General features: G+C 50.2%; 1 protein-coding gene across 3 annotated transcripts in view; it reads left to right on the forward strand.

The window, feature by feature from the left end:
- CLIP4 (CAP-Gly domain containing linker protein family member 4) overlaps positions 1-14,500 on the forward strand; it is a 61,571-nt gene that overhangs the window by 3,878 nt on the left and 43,193 nt on the right. For all 3 annotated transcript variants that reach the window (XM_083175493.1, XM_083175492.1, XM_083175494.1), the window contains exon 2: positions 13,807-13,960. In XM_083175493.1, the coding sequence (XP_083031619.1) occupies positions 13,822-13,960 (139 nt within the window). In that variant the 5' untranslated portion in view covers positions 13,807-13,821. The remainder of the gene's footprint in view (positions 1-13,806; positions 13,961-14,500) is intronic.

Below are 14,500 nucleotides of genomic sequence, written 5' to 3' on the forward strand. Positions count from 1 at the left end.
TGGGTCCCTCCTGGACGGGGTCACATGCAATACAACCGCTGCAAGTTACTAACCATTCACAGCAGGGGGGAGGGACGGGGGCGGAGCTGGGCCACGGGAATGCCCTGCGTTTTATTGCCATCCCCATGAAAACACTGGGTGGTCCCATGGGTATGCGGGTGGGCCAATGCCTGCCTTGGGGGCGAGCGGCTGACATCACATGACGGGAGGGGAGGTGGCTAATCGGCGGAAGCGTGTGGCTGACTTCACATGATGGGGGAGGGAGGAGATTCAGCTGGACGGCTTCTCTGGCGCTCGGTAAACTGCGATCTACGCAGCGTACCCAGCCAACCAGAATCAGGCCCCAAATGTAATAGGGTGTGAGAATCAGAAAGTGAGAGATTTTGGGAGTGTTTTCCCATTTATTTAAAGCGGCAATCATTTACACTGAAAAAAAAAAAAACTGGGTTGATTTTGCCATGTAAATGATTGCCACTTTAAAAAATAAAATAATATGGAAAACTCTCCCAAAATCTCTCACTTTCTGAGTCTCACGCCCTATTACCTTTGGCCAGTAACATGATTTATTTTTTGTATGTAGACTTTATTTCTCTCTATTCAGCTAATTTACACCCCAGCAGCTTAAAGTCATCTCAGAATTATTATTTTTTCCTGATCAGAAATTGGGATCTGTCCAAACCAGGAGATTCTATCAGGCCAGAGCTGGATGGTATAACGAGGGTTGCAGCGTTACGTGGGGCCGTGCGCCGGATTATACACCGTAATCCTGCAGACATCTGGATGGTGCTGTAATAGCCTCTATCAGGCCAGAGCTGGACGGTATAACGAGGGTGGCAGCGTTACGTGGGGCCGTGCGCCGGATTATACACCGTAATCCTGCAGACATCTGGATGGTGCTGTAATAGCCTCTATCAGGCCAGAGCTGGACGGTATAACGAGGGTGGCAGCGTTACGTGGGGCCGTGCGCCCGGATTATACACCGTAATCCTGCAGACATCTGGATGGTGCTGTAATAGCCTCTATCAGGCCAGAGCTGGACGGTATAACGAGGGTGGCAGCGTTACGCGGGGGCGTGCGCCCGGATTATACACCGTAATCCAGCAGACATCTGGATGGTGCTGTAATAGCCTCTATCAGGCCAGAACTGGACGGTATAACGAGGGTTGCAGCATTACGTGGGGCCGTGCGCCGGATTATACACCGTAATCCTGCAGACATCTGGATGGTGCTGTAATAGCCTCTATCAGGCCAGAGGTGGACGGTATAACGAGGGTGGCAGCGTTACGCGGGGCCGTGCGCTGGATTATACACCGTAATCCTGCAGACATCTGGATGGTGCTGTAATAGCCTCTATCAGGCCAGAGCTGGACGGTATAACGAGGGTGGCAGCGTTACGTGAGGCCGTGCCACGGATTATACACCGTAATCCTGCAGACATCTGGATGTTGCTGTAATAGCCTCTATCAGGCCAGAGCTGGACGGTATAACGAGGGTGGCAGCGTTACGCTGGGCCGTGTGTCGGATTATACACCGTAATCCTGCAGACATCTGGATGTTGCTGTAATAGCCTCTATCAGGCCAGAGCTGGACGGTATAACGAGGGTGGCAGCGTTACGCGGGGCCGTGCGCCGGATTATACACCGTAATCCTCCAGACATCTGGATGGTGCTGTAATAGCCTCTATCAGGCCAGAGCTGGACGGTATAACGAGGGCTGCAGCGTTACGCGGGGCCGTGCGCCGGATTATACACCGTAATCCTGCAGACATCTGGATGGTGCTGTAATAGCCTCTATCAGGCCAGAACTGGACGGTATAACGAGGGTTGCAGCATTACGTGGGGCCGTGCGCCGGATTATACACCGTAATCCTGCAGACATCTGGATGGTGCTGTAATAGCCTCTATCAGGCCAGAGCTGGACGGTATAACGAGGGTGGCAGCGTTACGCGGGGCCGTGCGCTGGATTATACACCGTAATCCTGCAGACATCTGGATGGTGCTGTAATAGCCTCTATCAGGCCAGAGCTGGACGGTATAACGAGGGTGGCAGCGTTACGTGGGGCCGTGCGCCGGATTATACACCGTAATCCTCCAGACATCTGGATGGTGCTGTAATAGCCTCTATCAGGCCAGAGCTGGACTGTATAATGAGGGCTGCAGCGTTACGCGGGGCCGTGCGCCGGATTATACACCGTAATCCTGCAGACATCTGGATGCTGCTGTAATAGCCTCTATCAGGCCAGAGCTGGACGGTATAACGAGGGTTGCAGCGTTACGCGGGGCCGTGCGCCGGATTATACACCGTAATCCTGCAGACATCTGGATGGTGCTGTAATAGCCTCTATCAGGCCGGAGCTGGACGGTATAACGAGGGTTGCAGCGTTACGCGGGGGCGTGCGCCGGATTATACACCGTAATCCTGCAGACATCTGGATGCTGCTGTAATAGCCTCTATCAGGCCAGAGGTGGACGGTATAACGAGGGTTGCAGCGTTACGCGGGGCCGTGCGCCGGATTATACACCGTAATCCTGCAGACATCTGGATGGTGCTGTAATAGCCTCTATCAGGCCAGAGCTGGACGGTATAACGAGGGTTGCAGCGTTACGCGGGGCCGTGCGCCGGATTATACACCGTAATCCTGCAGACATCTGGATGGTGCTGTAATAGCCTCTATCAGGCCGGAGCTGGACGGTATAACGAGGGTTGCAGCGTTACGCGGGGGCGTGCGCCGGATTATACACCGTAATCCTGCAGACATCTGGATGCTGCTGTAATAGCCTCTATCAGGCCAGAGGTGGACGGTATAACGAGGGTTGCAGCGTTACGTGGGGCCGTGCGCCGGATTATACACCGTAATCCTGCAGACATCTGGATGGTGCTGTAATAGCCTCTATCAGGCCAGAGCTGGACGGTATAACGAGGGTTGCAGCGTTACGCGGGGCCGTGCGCCGGATTATACACCGTAATCCTGCAGACATCTGGATGGTGCTGTAATAGCCTCTATCAGGCCAGAGCTGGACGTTATAACGAGGGTTGCAGCGTTACGCGGGGCCGTGCGCCCGGATTATACACCGTAATCCTGCAGACATCTGGATGCTGCTGTAATAGCCTCTATCAGGCCAGAGCTGGACGGTATAACGAGGGTTGCAGCGTTACGCGGGGCCGTGCGCCGGATTATACACCGTAATCCTGCAGACATCTGGATGGTGCTGTAATAGCCCCTATCAGGCCAGAGCTGGACGGTATAACGAGGGTGGCAGCGTTACGTAGGGCCGTGCGCCGGATTATACACCGTAATCCTGCAGACATCTGGATGTTGCTGTAATAGCCTCTATCAGGCCAGAGCTGGACGGTATAACGAGGGTGGCAGCGTTACACGGGGCCGTGTGTCGGATTATACACCGTAATCCTGCAGACATCTGGATGGTGCTGTAATAGCCTCTATCAGGCCAGAGCTGGATGGTATAACGAGGGTGGCAGCGTTACGCGGGGCCGTGTGTCGAATTATACACCGTAATCCTGCAGACATCTGGATGGTGCTGTAATAGCCTCTATCAGGCCAGAGCTGGACGGTATAACGAGGGTGGCAGCGTTACGTGAGGCCGTGCGCTGGATTATACACCGTAATCCTGCAGACATCTGGATGCTGCTGTAATAGCCTCTATCAGGCCAGAGCTGGATGGTATAACGAGGGTTGCAGCGTTACGCGGGGCCGTGCGCTGGATTATACACCGTAATCCTGCAGACATCTTGCTGTAATAGCCTCTATCAGGCCAGAGCTGGACGGTATAACGAGGGTTGCAGCGTTACGCAGGGCCGTGCGCCCGGATTATACACCGTAATCCTGCAGACATCTGGATGGTGCTGTAATAGCCTCTATCAGGCCAGAGCTGAACGGTATAACGAGGGTTGCAGCGTTACGCGGGTCCGTGTGTCGGATTATACACCGTAATCCTGCAGACATCTGGATGGTGCTGTAATAGCCTCTATCAGGCCAGAGCTGGACGGTATAACGAGGGTGGCAGCGTTACGCGGGGGCGTGCGCCGGATTATACACCGTAATCCTGCAGACATCTGGATGCTGCTGTAATAGCCTCTATCAGGCCAGAGGTGGACGGTATAACGAGGGTTGCAGCGTTACGCGGGGCCGTGCGCCGGATTATACACCGTAATCCTGCAGACATCTGGATGGTGCTGTAATAGCCTCTATCAGGCCAGAGCTGGACGGTATAACGAGGGTTGCAGCGTTACGCGGGGCCGTGCGCCGGATTATACACCGTAATCCTGCAGACATCTGGATGGTGCTGTAATAGCCTCTATCAGGCCGGAGCTGGACGGTATAACGAGGGTTGCAGCGTTACGCGGGGGCGTGCGCCGGATTATACACCGTAATCCTGCAGACATCTGGATGCTGCTGTAATAGCCTCTATCAGGCCAGAGGTGGACGGTATAACGAGGGTTGCAGCGTTACGTGGGGCCGTGCGCCGGATTATACACCGTAATCCTGCAGACATCTGGATGGTGCTGTAATAGCCTCTATCAGGCCAGAGCTGGACGGTATAACGAGGGTTGCAGCGTTACGCGGGGCCGTGCGCCGGATTATACACCGTAATCCTGCAGACATCTGGATGGTGCTGTAATAGCCTCTATCAGGCCAGAGCTGGACGTTATAACGAGGGTTGCAGCGTTACGCGGGGCCGTGCGCCCGGATTATACACCGTAATCCTGCAGACATCTGGATGCTGCTGTAATAGCCTCTATCAGGCCAGAGCTGGACGGTATAACGAGGGTTGCAGCGTTACGCGGGGCCGTGCGCCGGATTATACACCGTAATCCTGCAGACATCTGGATGGTGCTGTAATAGCCCCTATCAGGCCAGAGCTGGACGGTATAACGAGGGTGGCAGCGTTACGTAGGGCCGTGCGCCGGATTATACACCGTAATCCTGCAGACATCTGGATGTTGCTGTAATAGCCTCTATCAGGCCAGAGCTGGACGGTATAACGAGGGTGGCAGCGTTACACGGGGCCGTGTGTCGGATTATACACCGTAATCCTGCAGACATCTGGATGGTGCTGTAATAGCCTCTATCAGGCCAGAGCTGGATGGTATAACGAGGGTGGCAGCGTTACGCGGGGCCGTGTGTCGAATTATACACCGTAATCCTGCAGACATCTGGATGGTGCTGTAATAGCCTCTATCAGGCCAGAGCTGGACGGTATAACGAGGGTGGCAGCGTTACGTGAGGCCGTGCGCTGGATTATACACCGTAATCCTGCAGACATCTGGATGCTGCTGTAATAGCCTCTATCAGGCCAGAGCTGGATGGTATAACGAGGGTTGCAGCGTTACGCGGGGCCGTGCGCTGGATTATACACCGTAATCCTGCAGACATCTTGCTGTAATAGCCTCTATCAGGCCAGAGCTGGACGGTATAACGAGGGTTGCAGCGTTACGCGGGGCCGTGCGCCCGGATTATACACCGTAATCCTGCAGACATCTGGATGGTGCTGTAATAGCCTCTATCAGGCCAGAGCTGAACGGTATAACGAGGGTTGCAGCGTTACGCGGGTCCGTGTGTCGGATTATACACCGTAATCCTGCAGACATCTGGATGGTGCTGTAATAGCCTCTATCAGGCCAGAGCTGGACGGTATAACGAGGGTGGCAGCGTTACGCGGGGGCGTGCGCCGGATTATACACCGTAATCCTGCAGACATCTGGATGGTGCTGTAATAGCCTCTATCAGGCCAGAGCTGAACGGTATAACGAGGGTGGCAGCGTTACGCGGGGCCGTGCGCCGGATTATACACCGTAATCCTGCAGACATCTGGATGGTGCTGTAATAGCCTCTATCAGGCCAGAGCTGGATGGTATAACGAGGGTGGCAGCGTTACGCTGGGCCGTGTGTCGGATTATACACCGTAATCCTGCAGACATCTGGTTGGTGCTGTAATAGCCTCTATCAGGCCAGAGCTGGATGGTATAACGAGGGTAGCAGCGTTACGTGGGGCCGTGCGCCGGATTATACACCGTAATCCTGCAGACATCTGGATGGTGCTGTAATAGCCTCTATCAGGCCAGAGCTGGATGGTATAACGAGGGTGGCAGCGTTACGTGGGGCCGTGCGCCGGATTATACACCGTAATGCTGCAGACATCTGGATGGTGCTGTAATAGCCTCTATCAGGCCAGAGCTGGACGGTATAACGAGGGTTGCAGCGTTACGTGGGGCCGTGCGCCGGATTATACACCGTAATGCTGCAGACATCTGGATGGTGCTGTAATAGCCTCTATCAGGCCAGAGCTGGATGGTATAATGAGGGTGGCAGCGTTACGTGTGGCCGTGCCCCGGATTATACACCGTAATCCTGCAGACATCTGGATGGTGCTGTAATAGCCTCTATCAGAGCTGTGATTAATTCTTCCCGTCCTTCTCTGAGATGATCTCATTTTACAATATGGCATCCCATTATCTTCCCATCTGTTCTCCACATATAGTGATTGTCACAGAGCTGGGATGTCACCCTGCGTCAAGCGCCGCTGTCCCATCTGTACTGAGGACCTCGTATGAAATCACATTTGGCAGGTTTCTGTTTTTTTTTACAAAAAAAGTAGCTAAAATTTTCTAATACCCCTTTCGGACATACACCCCAGCGGGATATGGTAATTGGGTCGACACAAGCATTAGGTCGACAGTGGGAAGTGTGACATTTAAAAGGACGACAGTTTTTTTACGTTTTTTTTTTTTTTTTTTTGACCTAGAGCGGTGCTGGCATGTACACTTTCCGGTGCCGGACGGCTGTCGTCTGTAAGTGTGTAGTAACCAGTGTGGGTCGATATAATGAATGATATTGCTCAGAAGGGACAAAGGGGCACATCTATGAAGCCCGGCTAAGTGTTAATATGGCTGGTACTTTATCACCAGCCATTCAGCTCATAACTGTCATTTTTCAAACCTAGCCACTTTATAACTTCACCGAGCTTAATAAATCTGCCCCAAAATGAGTGATATCGTTCATTATAGACATGAGAAATTTGCAGGATGACCCAGACATAAGGCGGCCAATGATAGTCAATCTGATACCGTTTATGGTTTTATTGAGCGGCCCCCTAACCGCTACATGGGCCACAGAATACTATTAGGGGTCGACGTACTAGCGCAGGGAGACGCACTTGGCCTGCAGCATTACAAGCAAAGCGGTACAATAATTGGGGTTCCATGTACTCAGCTTGTCAACATCAACACCAAAAGAAAAAACCTGAAAAACTTGTGTCGACATCTTCATGTGTCAACTTTTTGTCAAAGTTGACCTAGGGCATGTGGATCTTTTGACCGTCGACGGGTGTGAGCTAATCCACACCCCAGCGTGTGCCAGCCCAGCTGCGATGAAACTTCACATCCCAACACGGGATGGCTGGGAGTTGTAGTACCACAGCAGCTGGTCTACTACATGCTGCCCACTCCTGGACTAGGCGCTGCATTAAAAATAGATGGCATGGCAGCTTCTGGAAGGTCAGCGAGAAGGGGAGTGCAGTAGTCTATAGAGGGGGATTAGAAGTGTGCGAAGTCTCCAGTGTCTTGTGCGAGACTGCAACACTCTGGAAATGTTTTCCTGGATTCATGTAACAAGCTTCAGCTATGATGAAGGGATGCTTGTCACCTTGTCCTTGATGGAGGACAGCCCCCCCCCCCCCCCCCCCCCACACACACACACACACACAGCTTGTGGCCTTATTCTGGTTTAGAGTAACCCCTCCTGGACACACCTAGAGTAAGCCAGTAAACTGAGCAATTTACATTTTATATATCCTTGAAAGAGGAAGAAAGACCTTCATCTCTGGTGGCGGGCGACAGGATTGGCTGGGCAGGTTTGAGAAGAGATTTAAATGTATTAGACAGGAGTTTGAAGTATTTGTGTTTGGCAGGACCTACAGCTTTCCACTAGGAGTGTCAGATAGTGATCTATTTGAGGAAGTCATTAGAAATAAGAGTTTTCCCATTGTCGTCCTGTTTCACAAGAGACTTGATAGCAGCGCGTCTCCTTAGTGTGTCACTGAGAAGGTCAACACGAGTCGCTGCAGCTTTTTGACCAACGGCTGTGGTTTTGGTTGATATGTTGTGTTGCCAGATCAGGAGAGGAGATTGCGACGCCGTATCTGGATGTGAGAGTCATGTTTTTGATATTGCCGGAAGGTTGAGGTTGTTAGAGATAGAGAAGTCATGCAAGGCACTTTAAGCCATTTTAAAGGGATGGGAGACAGCAGGTGATATGTTTTGAGGTTTGATGGATTTCTATATAATGGAGAAATTGAAATACATAAATGGGGGGATTTTTTGTTACTGAAAGCAGAATACGAGAGTGGTAGAATTTGGTGTAGCTTCAGTATGCTATACTGTAGTTCAGGAAAGTACTTAGAGGGGCCAGTATTAGGATAGAGGGATGCAGGGCAGCAGGTGGAGTGAGCTATTGCAGTACTGGAATGATATAAGATGTGTAAACATTGTGGGGGAGGAGGATAACTGACAGATGAATTAGACAAACTACAAAAATAGCGAGAAAACAGAAACCAGCAATGTACGGCGTAAGGAGAAAAGACATTCCCTGTACATAGCCAGGATAGTTCCTGTTTATACAGTAAAACGCTGATTTTTCCATAATTACTGACACACCCCGTCCTTCCCTCTAGAACACGGGTGTCAAACACAAGGCCCGCGGGCCAAATCCGGCCCGACAGACCTCGTCATGTGGCCCGCGCAGCCGCCGCCAGCCTTCACCTTTTAATCTCTTTTTTGAGAGTTTTTTTTTGCACTGCCGGCGGCCATGTTCCTGTGGTCTTTTAAGATGTTTGCGGCCACAGGAACATGGCCGCCGGCCTCCACGGCTACGTGGAGGAGGGCCCGGCAGCCTGTTCCCTCTAATCGAGGCAGTGGCAGATGCTGGGTGGGGACGTCATGACGATGACGCCTCCCACCCACGCGTCTGCAGAGAGGAAGGAAGGCAGGTCGACTCGGGGGGCCGCAGCAGGACAGGCCGCGGTGCAGAGAGTGGAATTGAAATTACTGGAGCCGCAGCAGCAGTAAAGGAGCCTGAGGGATAAAATACAGTAAGTTACATAAAAAAACAATATATCTGGTGGTGGTGTCATGGCATTACTTTTATATTATACAGGGGGAGCAGCCTGTGGTGTCGTCATGATTGTACAGGGGGAGCAGCCTGTGGTGTCATGGCATTATGCCATGACACCACAGGCTGCTCCCCCTGTATAATAATAATGCCATGACACCACAGGCTGCTCCCCCTGTATAATATAAAAGTAATGCCATGACACCACAGGCTGCTCCCTCTGTATAATAATAATAATAATGCAATGACACCACAGGCTGCTCCCCCTGTATAATAATTTGTGTCATGGCATTACTATTGTTATATTATACAGCGGGAGCAGCCTGTGCTGTCATTGCATTATTATTATACAGCGGGAACAGCCTGTGGTGTCATTGCATTATTATTATACAGCGGGAGCAGCCTGTGGTGTCATTGCATTATTATTATACAGCGGCCCTTTGAGGGTGACCAAACTGCTGATGCGGCCCCCAATGAATTTGAGTTTGACACCCCTGCTCTAGAACATCTTAGCACACTTATACCCCTTTCACACCAGAGAATGCAGGGACTTACCTGGGAATACAGTCCAGGGATCATGCAGGGACATTCATGGGTTGTCCCCTTTCACACCAGCCTAGTCCCTGCATTTTCTGATGTGAGGGAGGCAGAGATTGGCGGCTTTTCCACCGGCGCTTGAGCATGCGGCGCTCTCTTCCAACACCACGGACAGCGACAGCAAGCCAGGAAAGTACCTTTCACACTGGCCTGTATCCCAGGATGGTCCTGGGAGCAACCCTGCCAGCTAGGGGGTTTTGTCCCGGGAGACTTCCACTCCAGCGGTAGTCACGGGTTGTTCCCGGGGCCAACCCAGGAATTTCGGCTGGCGTGAAAGGGGTATAATACCGCTTTCAGACAAATTAGCCCCTAAATCCCGGCTTTTACTCAGCATTTGAGTGCCGGGTTGTTTTGCAGGTATCAGCCGGATACTTTAACATAGAAGAGCAAATTACCGCGTTTAAATATTTCTACCCAGTAATTTGCTGATTAACACTGGTATTTCTTCTGTGTGAAAGGGTCACCGACCCTGGTAAATTCTTGGGTCGAAGACCATGGAATTATGACCTGGGTTGACTCTTTCACTCAAAAGAAGGATCCATGTTGAACAGCAAATTATCAGGTAGAAATGTTTAACCAGTGGACAGCACGGACGTGCCTCACAGCAACGAGGTCATGGGTTCAATTCCCACCATGGCCCAAAAGGTGAGTACACAATTGATCTGCAGATTTATCTACAAACAGGTTGGGCAGTGTGTTTTCCTTACACGCTGCCTGATCCGTCCGACTGACATCACAAATGGGCAGGTGCATTTGCATGCGCCCAGCTACTGTGATGTCAAAGGCCGGTGGCTGTATGGGAGGTTGGCGGATCGCACAGTACACAAATAGATATATCGGGCATCGTATGTGTTGCACAGCTGACGTGATAGATCTGTGAACGACGCAGTTCACAGTTCTATCGATGGTTCACACTGGTGGAGGGTGCATCGATATATAGGCCGTTCAATCAAACTGCTAATATATTGGCCGGTGTTTATGCACCTTAACTGCGTGGAGTTTGTATATTTTCCCCTTGCTTGCGTGGGTTTCCTCCGGGTACTCCTGTTTCCTCCCACATTCCAAAAATATACTGGTAGACTAATTGGCTTCCAACAAAAAATTAACCCTAGAATGTCTGTATGTGCGTGTACATGTGGTAGGGAATATAGATAGTAAGCTCCACTGTGGCAGGGACTAATGTGCCACTCTAATTCTGCCACTCCCCTTCAACAAAATCTGCACTGGCTCCCATTCCCCTACAGCAGGGGTGTCAAACTCAAATTCATCGGGGGCCGCATCAGCAGTTTGGTCACCCTCAAAGGGCCGCTGTATAATAATAATAATGCAATGACACCACAGGCTGCTCCCGCTGTATAATAATAATGCAATGACACCACAGGCTGCTCCCGCTGTATAATAATAATGCAATGACACCACAGGCTGCTCCCGCTTTATAATAATAATGCAATGACACCACAGGCTGCTCCCGCTGTATAATAATAATGCAATGACAGCACAGGCTGCTCCCGCTGTATAATATAACAATAGTAATGCAATGACAGCACAGGCTGCTCCCGCTGTATAATATAACAATAGTAATGCCATGACACAAATTATTATACAGGTGGAGCAGCCTGTGGTGTCATTGCATTATTATTATACAGATGAAGCAGCCTGTGGTGTCATGGCATTACTTTTATATTATACAGGGGGAGCAGCCTGTGGTGTCATGGCATATGCCATGACACCACAGGCTGCTCCCCCTGTATAATAATAATGACACCACAGGCTGCTCCCCCTGTATAATATAAAAGTAATGCCATGACACCACCACCAGATATATTGTTTTTTTTTATGTAACTTACTGTATTTTATCCCTCAGGCTCCTTTACTGCTGCTGCTGCTGCTGAGGCTCCAGTAATTTCAATTCCACACTCTGCGCCGCGGCCTGTCCTGCTGCGGCCCCCCGACTCGGCCTGCCTTCCCTTCTCTCTGCGTCATGACGTCCCCACCGAGCGTCTGCCACTGCCTTGATAAGCGGGAACAGGCTGCCGGGCCCTCCTCCACGTAGCCGTGGAGGCCGGCGGCCATGTTCCTGTGGCCGCAGACATCTTAAAAGACCACAGGAACATGGCCGCCGGCATTGCAAAAAAAAACTCTCAAAAAAGATCTAAAAAAAAAGAGAATAAAAGGTAAAGGCTGGCGGCGGCTGCGCGGGCCACATGATGAGGTCTGTCGGGCCGGATTTGGCCCGCGGGCCTTGTGTTTGACTCCCGTGCCCTACAGAATCCTCTTCAAACACCTCACACTCACATACAGGGCCATCTCTAATTCCATTGCTCCATATATCTCTAACCTCATCTCCACTCATACACCCTCCCGCCCTCTACGGTCGGCTGACGACTGTCGTCTCTCCTCCACCCTGATCACTGCTTCCCATGCTAGAGTACAGGACTTTGCCCGTGCTGCACCCCTTCAGTGGAAGGCACTCCCTCGCTCCATTAGACTCTCCCCGACCTTGCAAAGCTTCAAACGGGCACTGAAAACTCACCTATTCATCAAAGCGTACCCTTCCACTGCATAAACTAGCTGGTTCTCCGACCCCTTGCCTGTTTACATCCTGCTATCTAACCACCACCCACTCGCTTGCACCTCTTGTAATCTGTCTGTCTCCCTTCCTACTAGATTGTAAGCTCCTCCGAGCAGGGCCCTCTTCCCTCCTGTTGTCAAAGCCCTCTTCTCTTCACATGTCACTCACAGCTCTCCTATACTCCAACACTCAGTGACCATCTTCGTCTGCATACTCATCTCCATCATTGGCCTCAAGCCTCTAGTTGTATGTTGATTGAGACCTCACTACTTATATGTAAGCTGTAATGTGTATTGAACTGTGGTGCTCTTTATTTGTACTCTACTTTTGTTATTTATTCAATGTTATTATGTTATTTATGTTATGTTATGTTAAGTTTTGTCTCCCTGTATTGTTCCTTTGTACGGCGCTGCGAAACACTTGTGGCGCCTTATAAATAAAATTATAATAATAATAACTTTTAAAATATACTCTGTACAGTGCTGCGGAATGTGTGTGCGCTATATAAATAACTGGTAATAAATAAATACATTTTCTGTGTGAAAGGGGTATTCTAAATTGGAGAGATGAAGGTTTTAAGGGAAAATTAAGACCAATTATTAAGTTTATTATGGTAATTTGTACAGTGAAATAATTAAAGTGCATGAAACAGATACTGCTGTCATTTATATCTGCTCCCTATGTACAGCTATTTGCACTGGTGCAGTTATGTATTCTGGGGTATAAGGTCGTTAGGTTGACATGCATTGGGTCGACATGCACCAAGGTCAACACCGGGCGACATGGGGTTAGGTTGACAGGGTCATTAGGTCGATATGGGGTTTTTAACTTTTTTTTTTTTGTGCCGACAGGCGGCTTTTCATGCTAGGAGAATAAAATAGTGTACAGAGAGTAGCATGGCGAGCCATGCGAGGGGACTGCGGTGCAACGTTACGGTGTCCATGTTGACTGTGTCGACATTTGGGACTAAAAAGGTGAAAAACCCCATGTCGACCTAATGCTTGTGTCGAACCAATGACCCTTTTGATCTAACCCCATCTCGATCTTCTGAAGTGTCGACCTTCCTCTTGTCGACGCTTTGACCCATAACTTTAGTCTGGTCTAGTTGCAGGGGGGTCACAAAAATTTTGCATTGAGCTTTTGCTGACATCAGGATATGTCTAAAATCTTGCATTTAAAAACCGCAGCAACTAACCACCTGTTTTTAGGCCTCTGCAAAACAGAACTATGAGACACCATTCAAAGCGTGTTTGGCACATGCAACAATAATAGTCCGCGGGGTCAACTATGTAAGAAGGAAACTGAAAGGGAAACGGTAGAGGTCAGGGGTCCCAGGCTTGTTGTCCGATTTCGTGTTTGCTCGTGAAACATAATGAGGTCGGTGACAAGTCTATGGCCCAGCTGCTGGTGGGAATATATAGGGTAGGAGGTGTCAGGTCGGATAGCTGTTCTGTCCTACTGTACATTAGGTATGTAGCTCTTATCTCTGGTCTCCTTGTTGTTACTGCAGGTGGTCTTCTAGACCATGACCATTGAGGATCTGACGGTCAGTTACCCCGGAGAAGACTCTTGGGCGTCTCAGCCCGGCTCGCAGGCTTGTTATCTTGACTTCAGCAGGCCCGTCACCTTCTCTGTTTCTGCCGCACCCATGCCATCTGACTGCGGTGAGTAAGAGACTGTACAATCTGTTAATGACATTAATAAATCTACTATTGAGGCAAAACGTTACATATTTAGTTACAATGTAAGTAAGTGCATTCCTTTTCTACACTGCAATAATATTATTTCCCTCATTGCACTTAGAATACTTTCAGTTCCCAGGCATTGGCATGCAACATGTACAAATGAACATGCCAATCACCGTGTACCTCTATTACAGCTTGTGCTGTTAGTTATTGTATTGTGCCGCATATTTATTTGTGCAGGGAACGTGTCACTTAATCATTGGAACACCGTATTGGAATGCGCTCATCAGCAGGGTCCTCCTGACTTGGATGACACATGATTGCCACGTTTAGACGTAACCATAACAAACCCATGAAACGCAAGTGTTTTATGATCCAGGTTAAAAAAGACAATTGGGTTATTCGATAAAGGATCGATTCTGGATTGGACGCGATGTCGAGCGCAGTTGTGTTTTTTTCTTCTACCACGCACTGTGCACGCATCCAGTGTCTGTGCACACAGAGGACCAAATGTATCAA

The sequence above is a fragment of the Crinia signifera genome, chromosome 3 (assembly GCF_055691185.1).
Source record: "Crinia signifera chromosome 3, ASM5569118v1, whole genome shotgun sequence".
NCBI classification, from domain to species: Eukaryota; Metazoa; Chordata; class Amphibia; order Anura; family Myobatrachidae; genus Crinia; species Crinia signifera.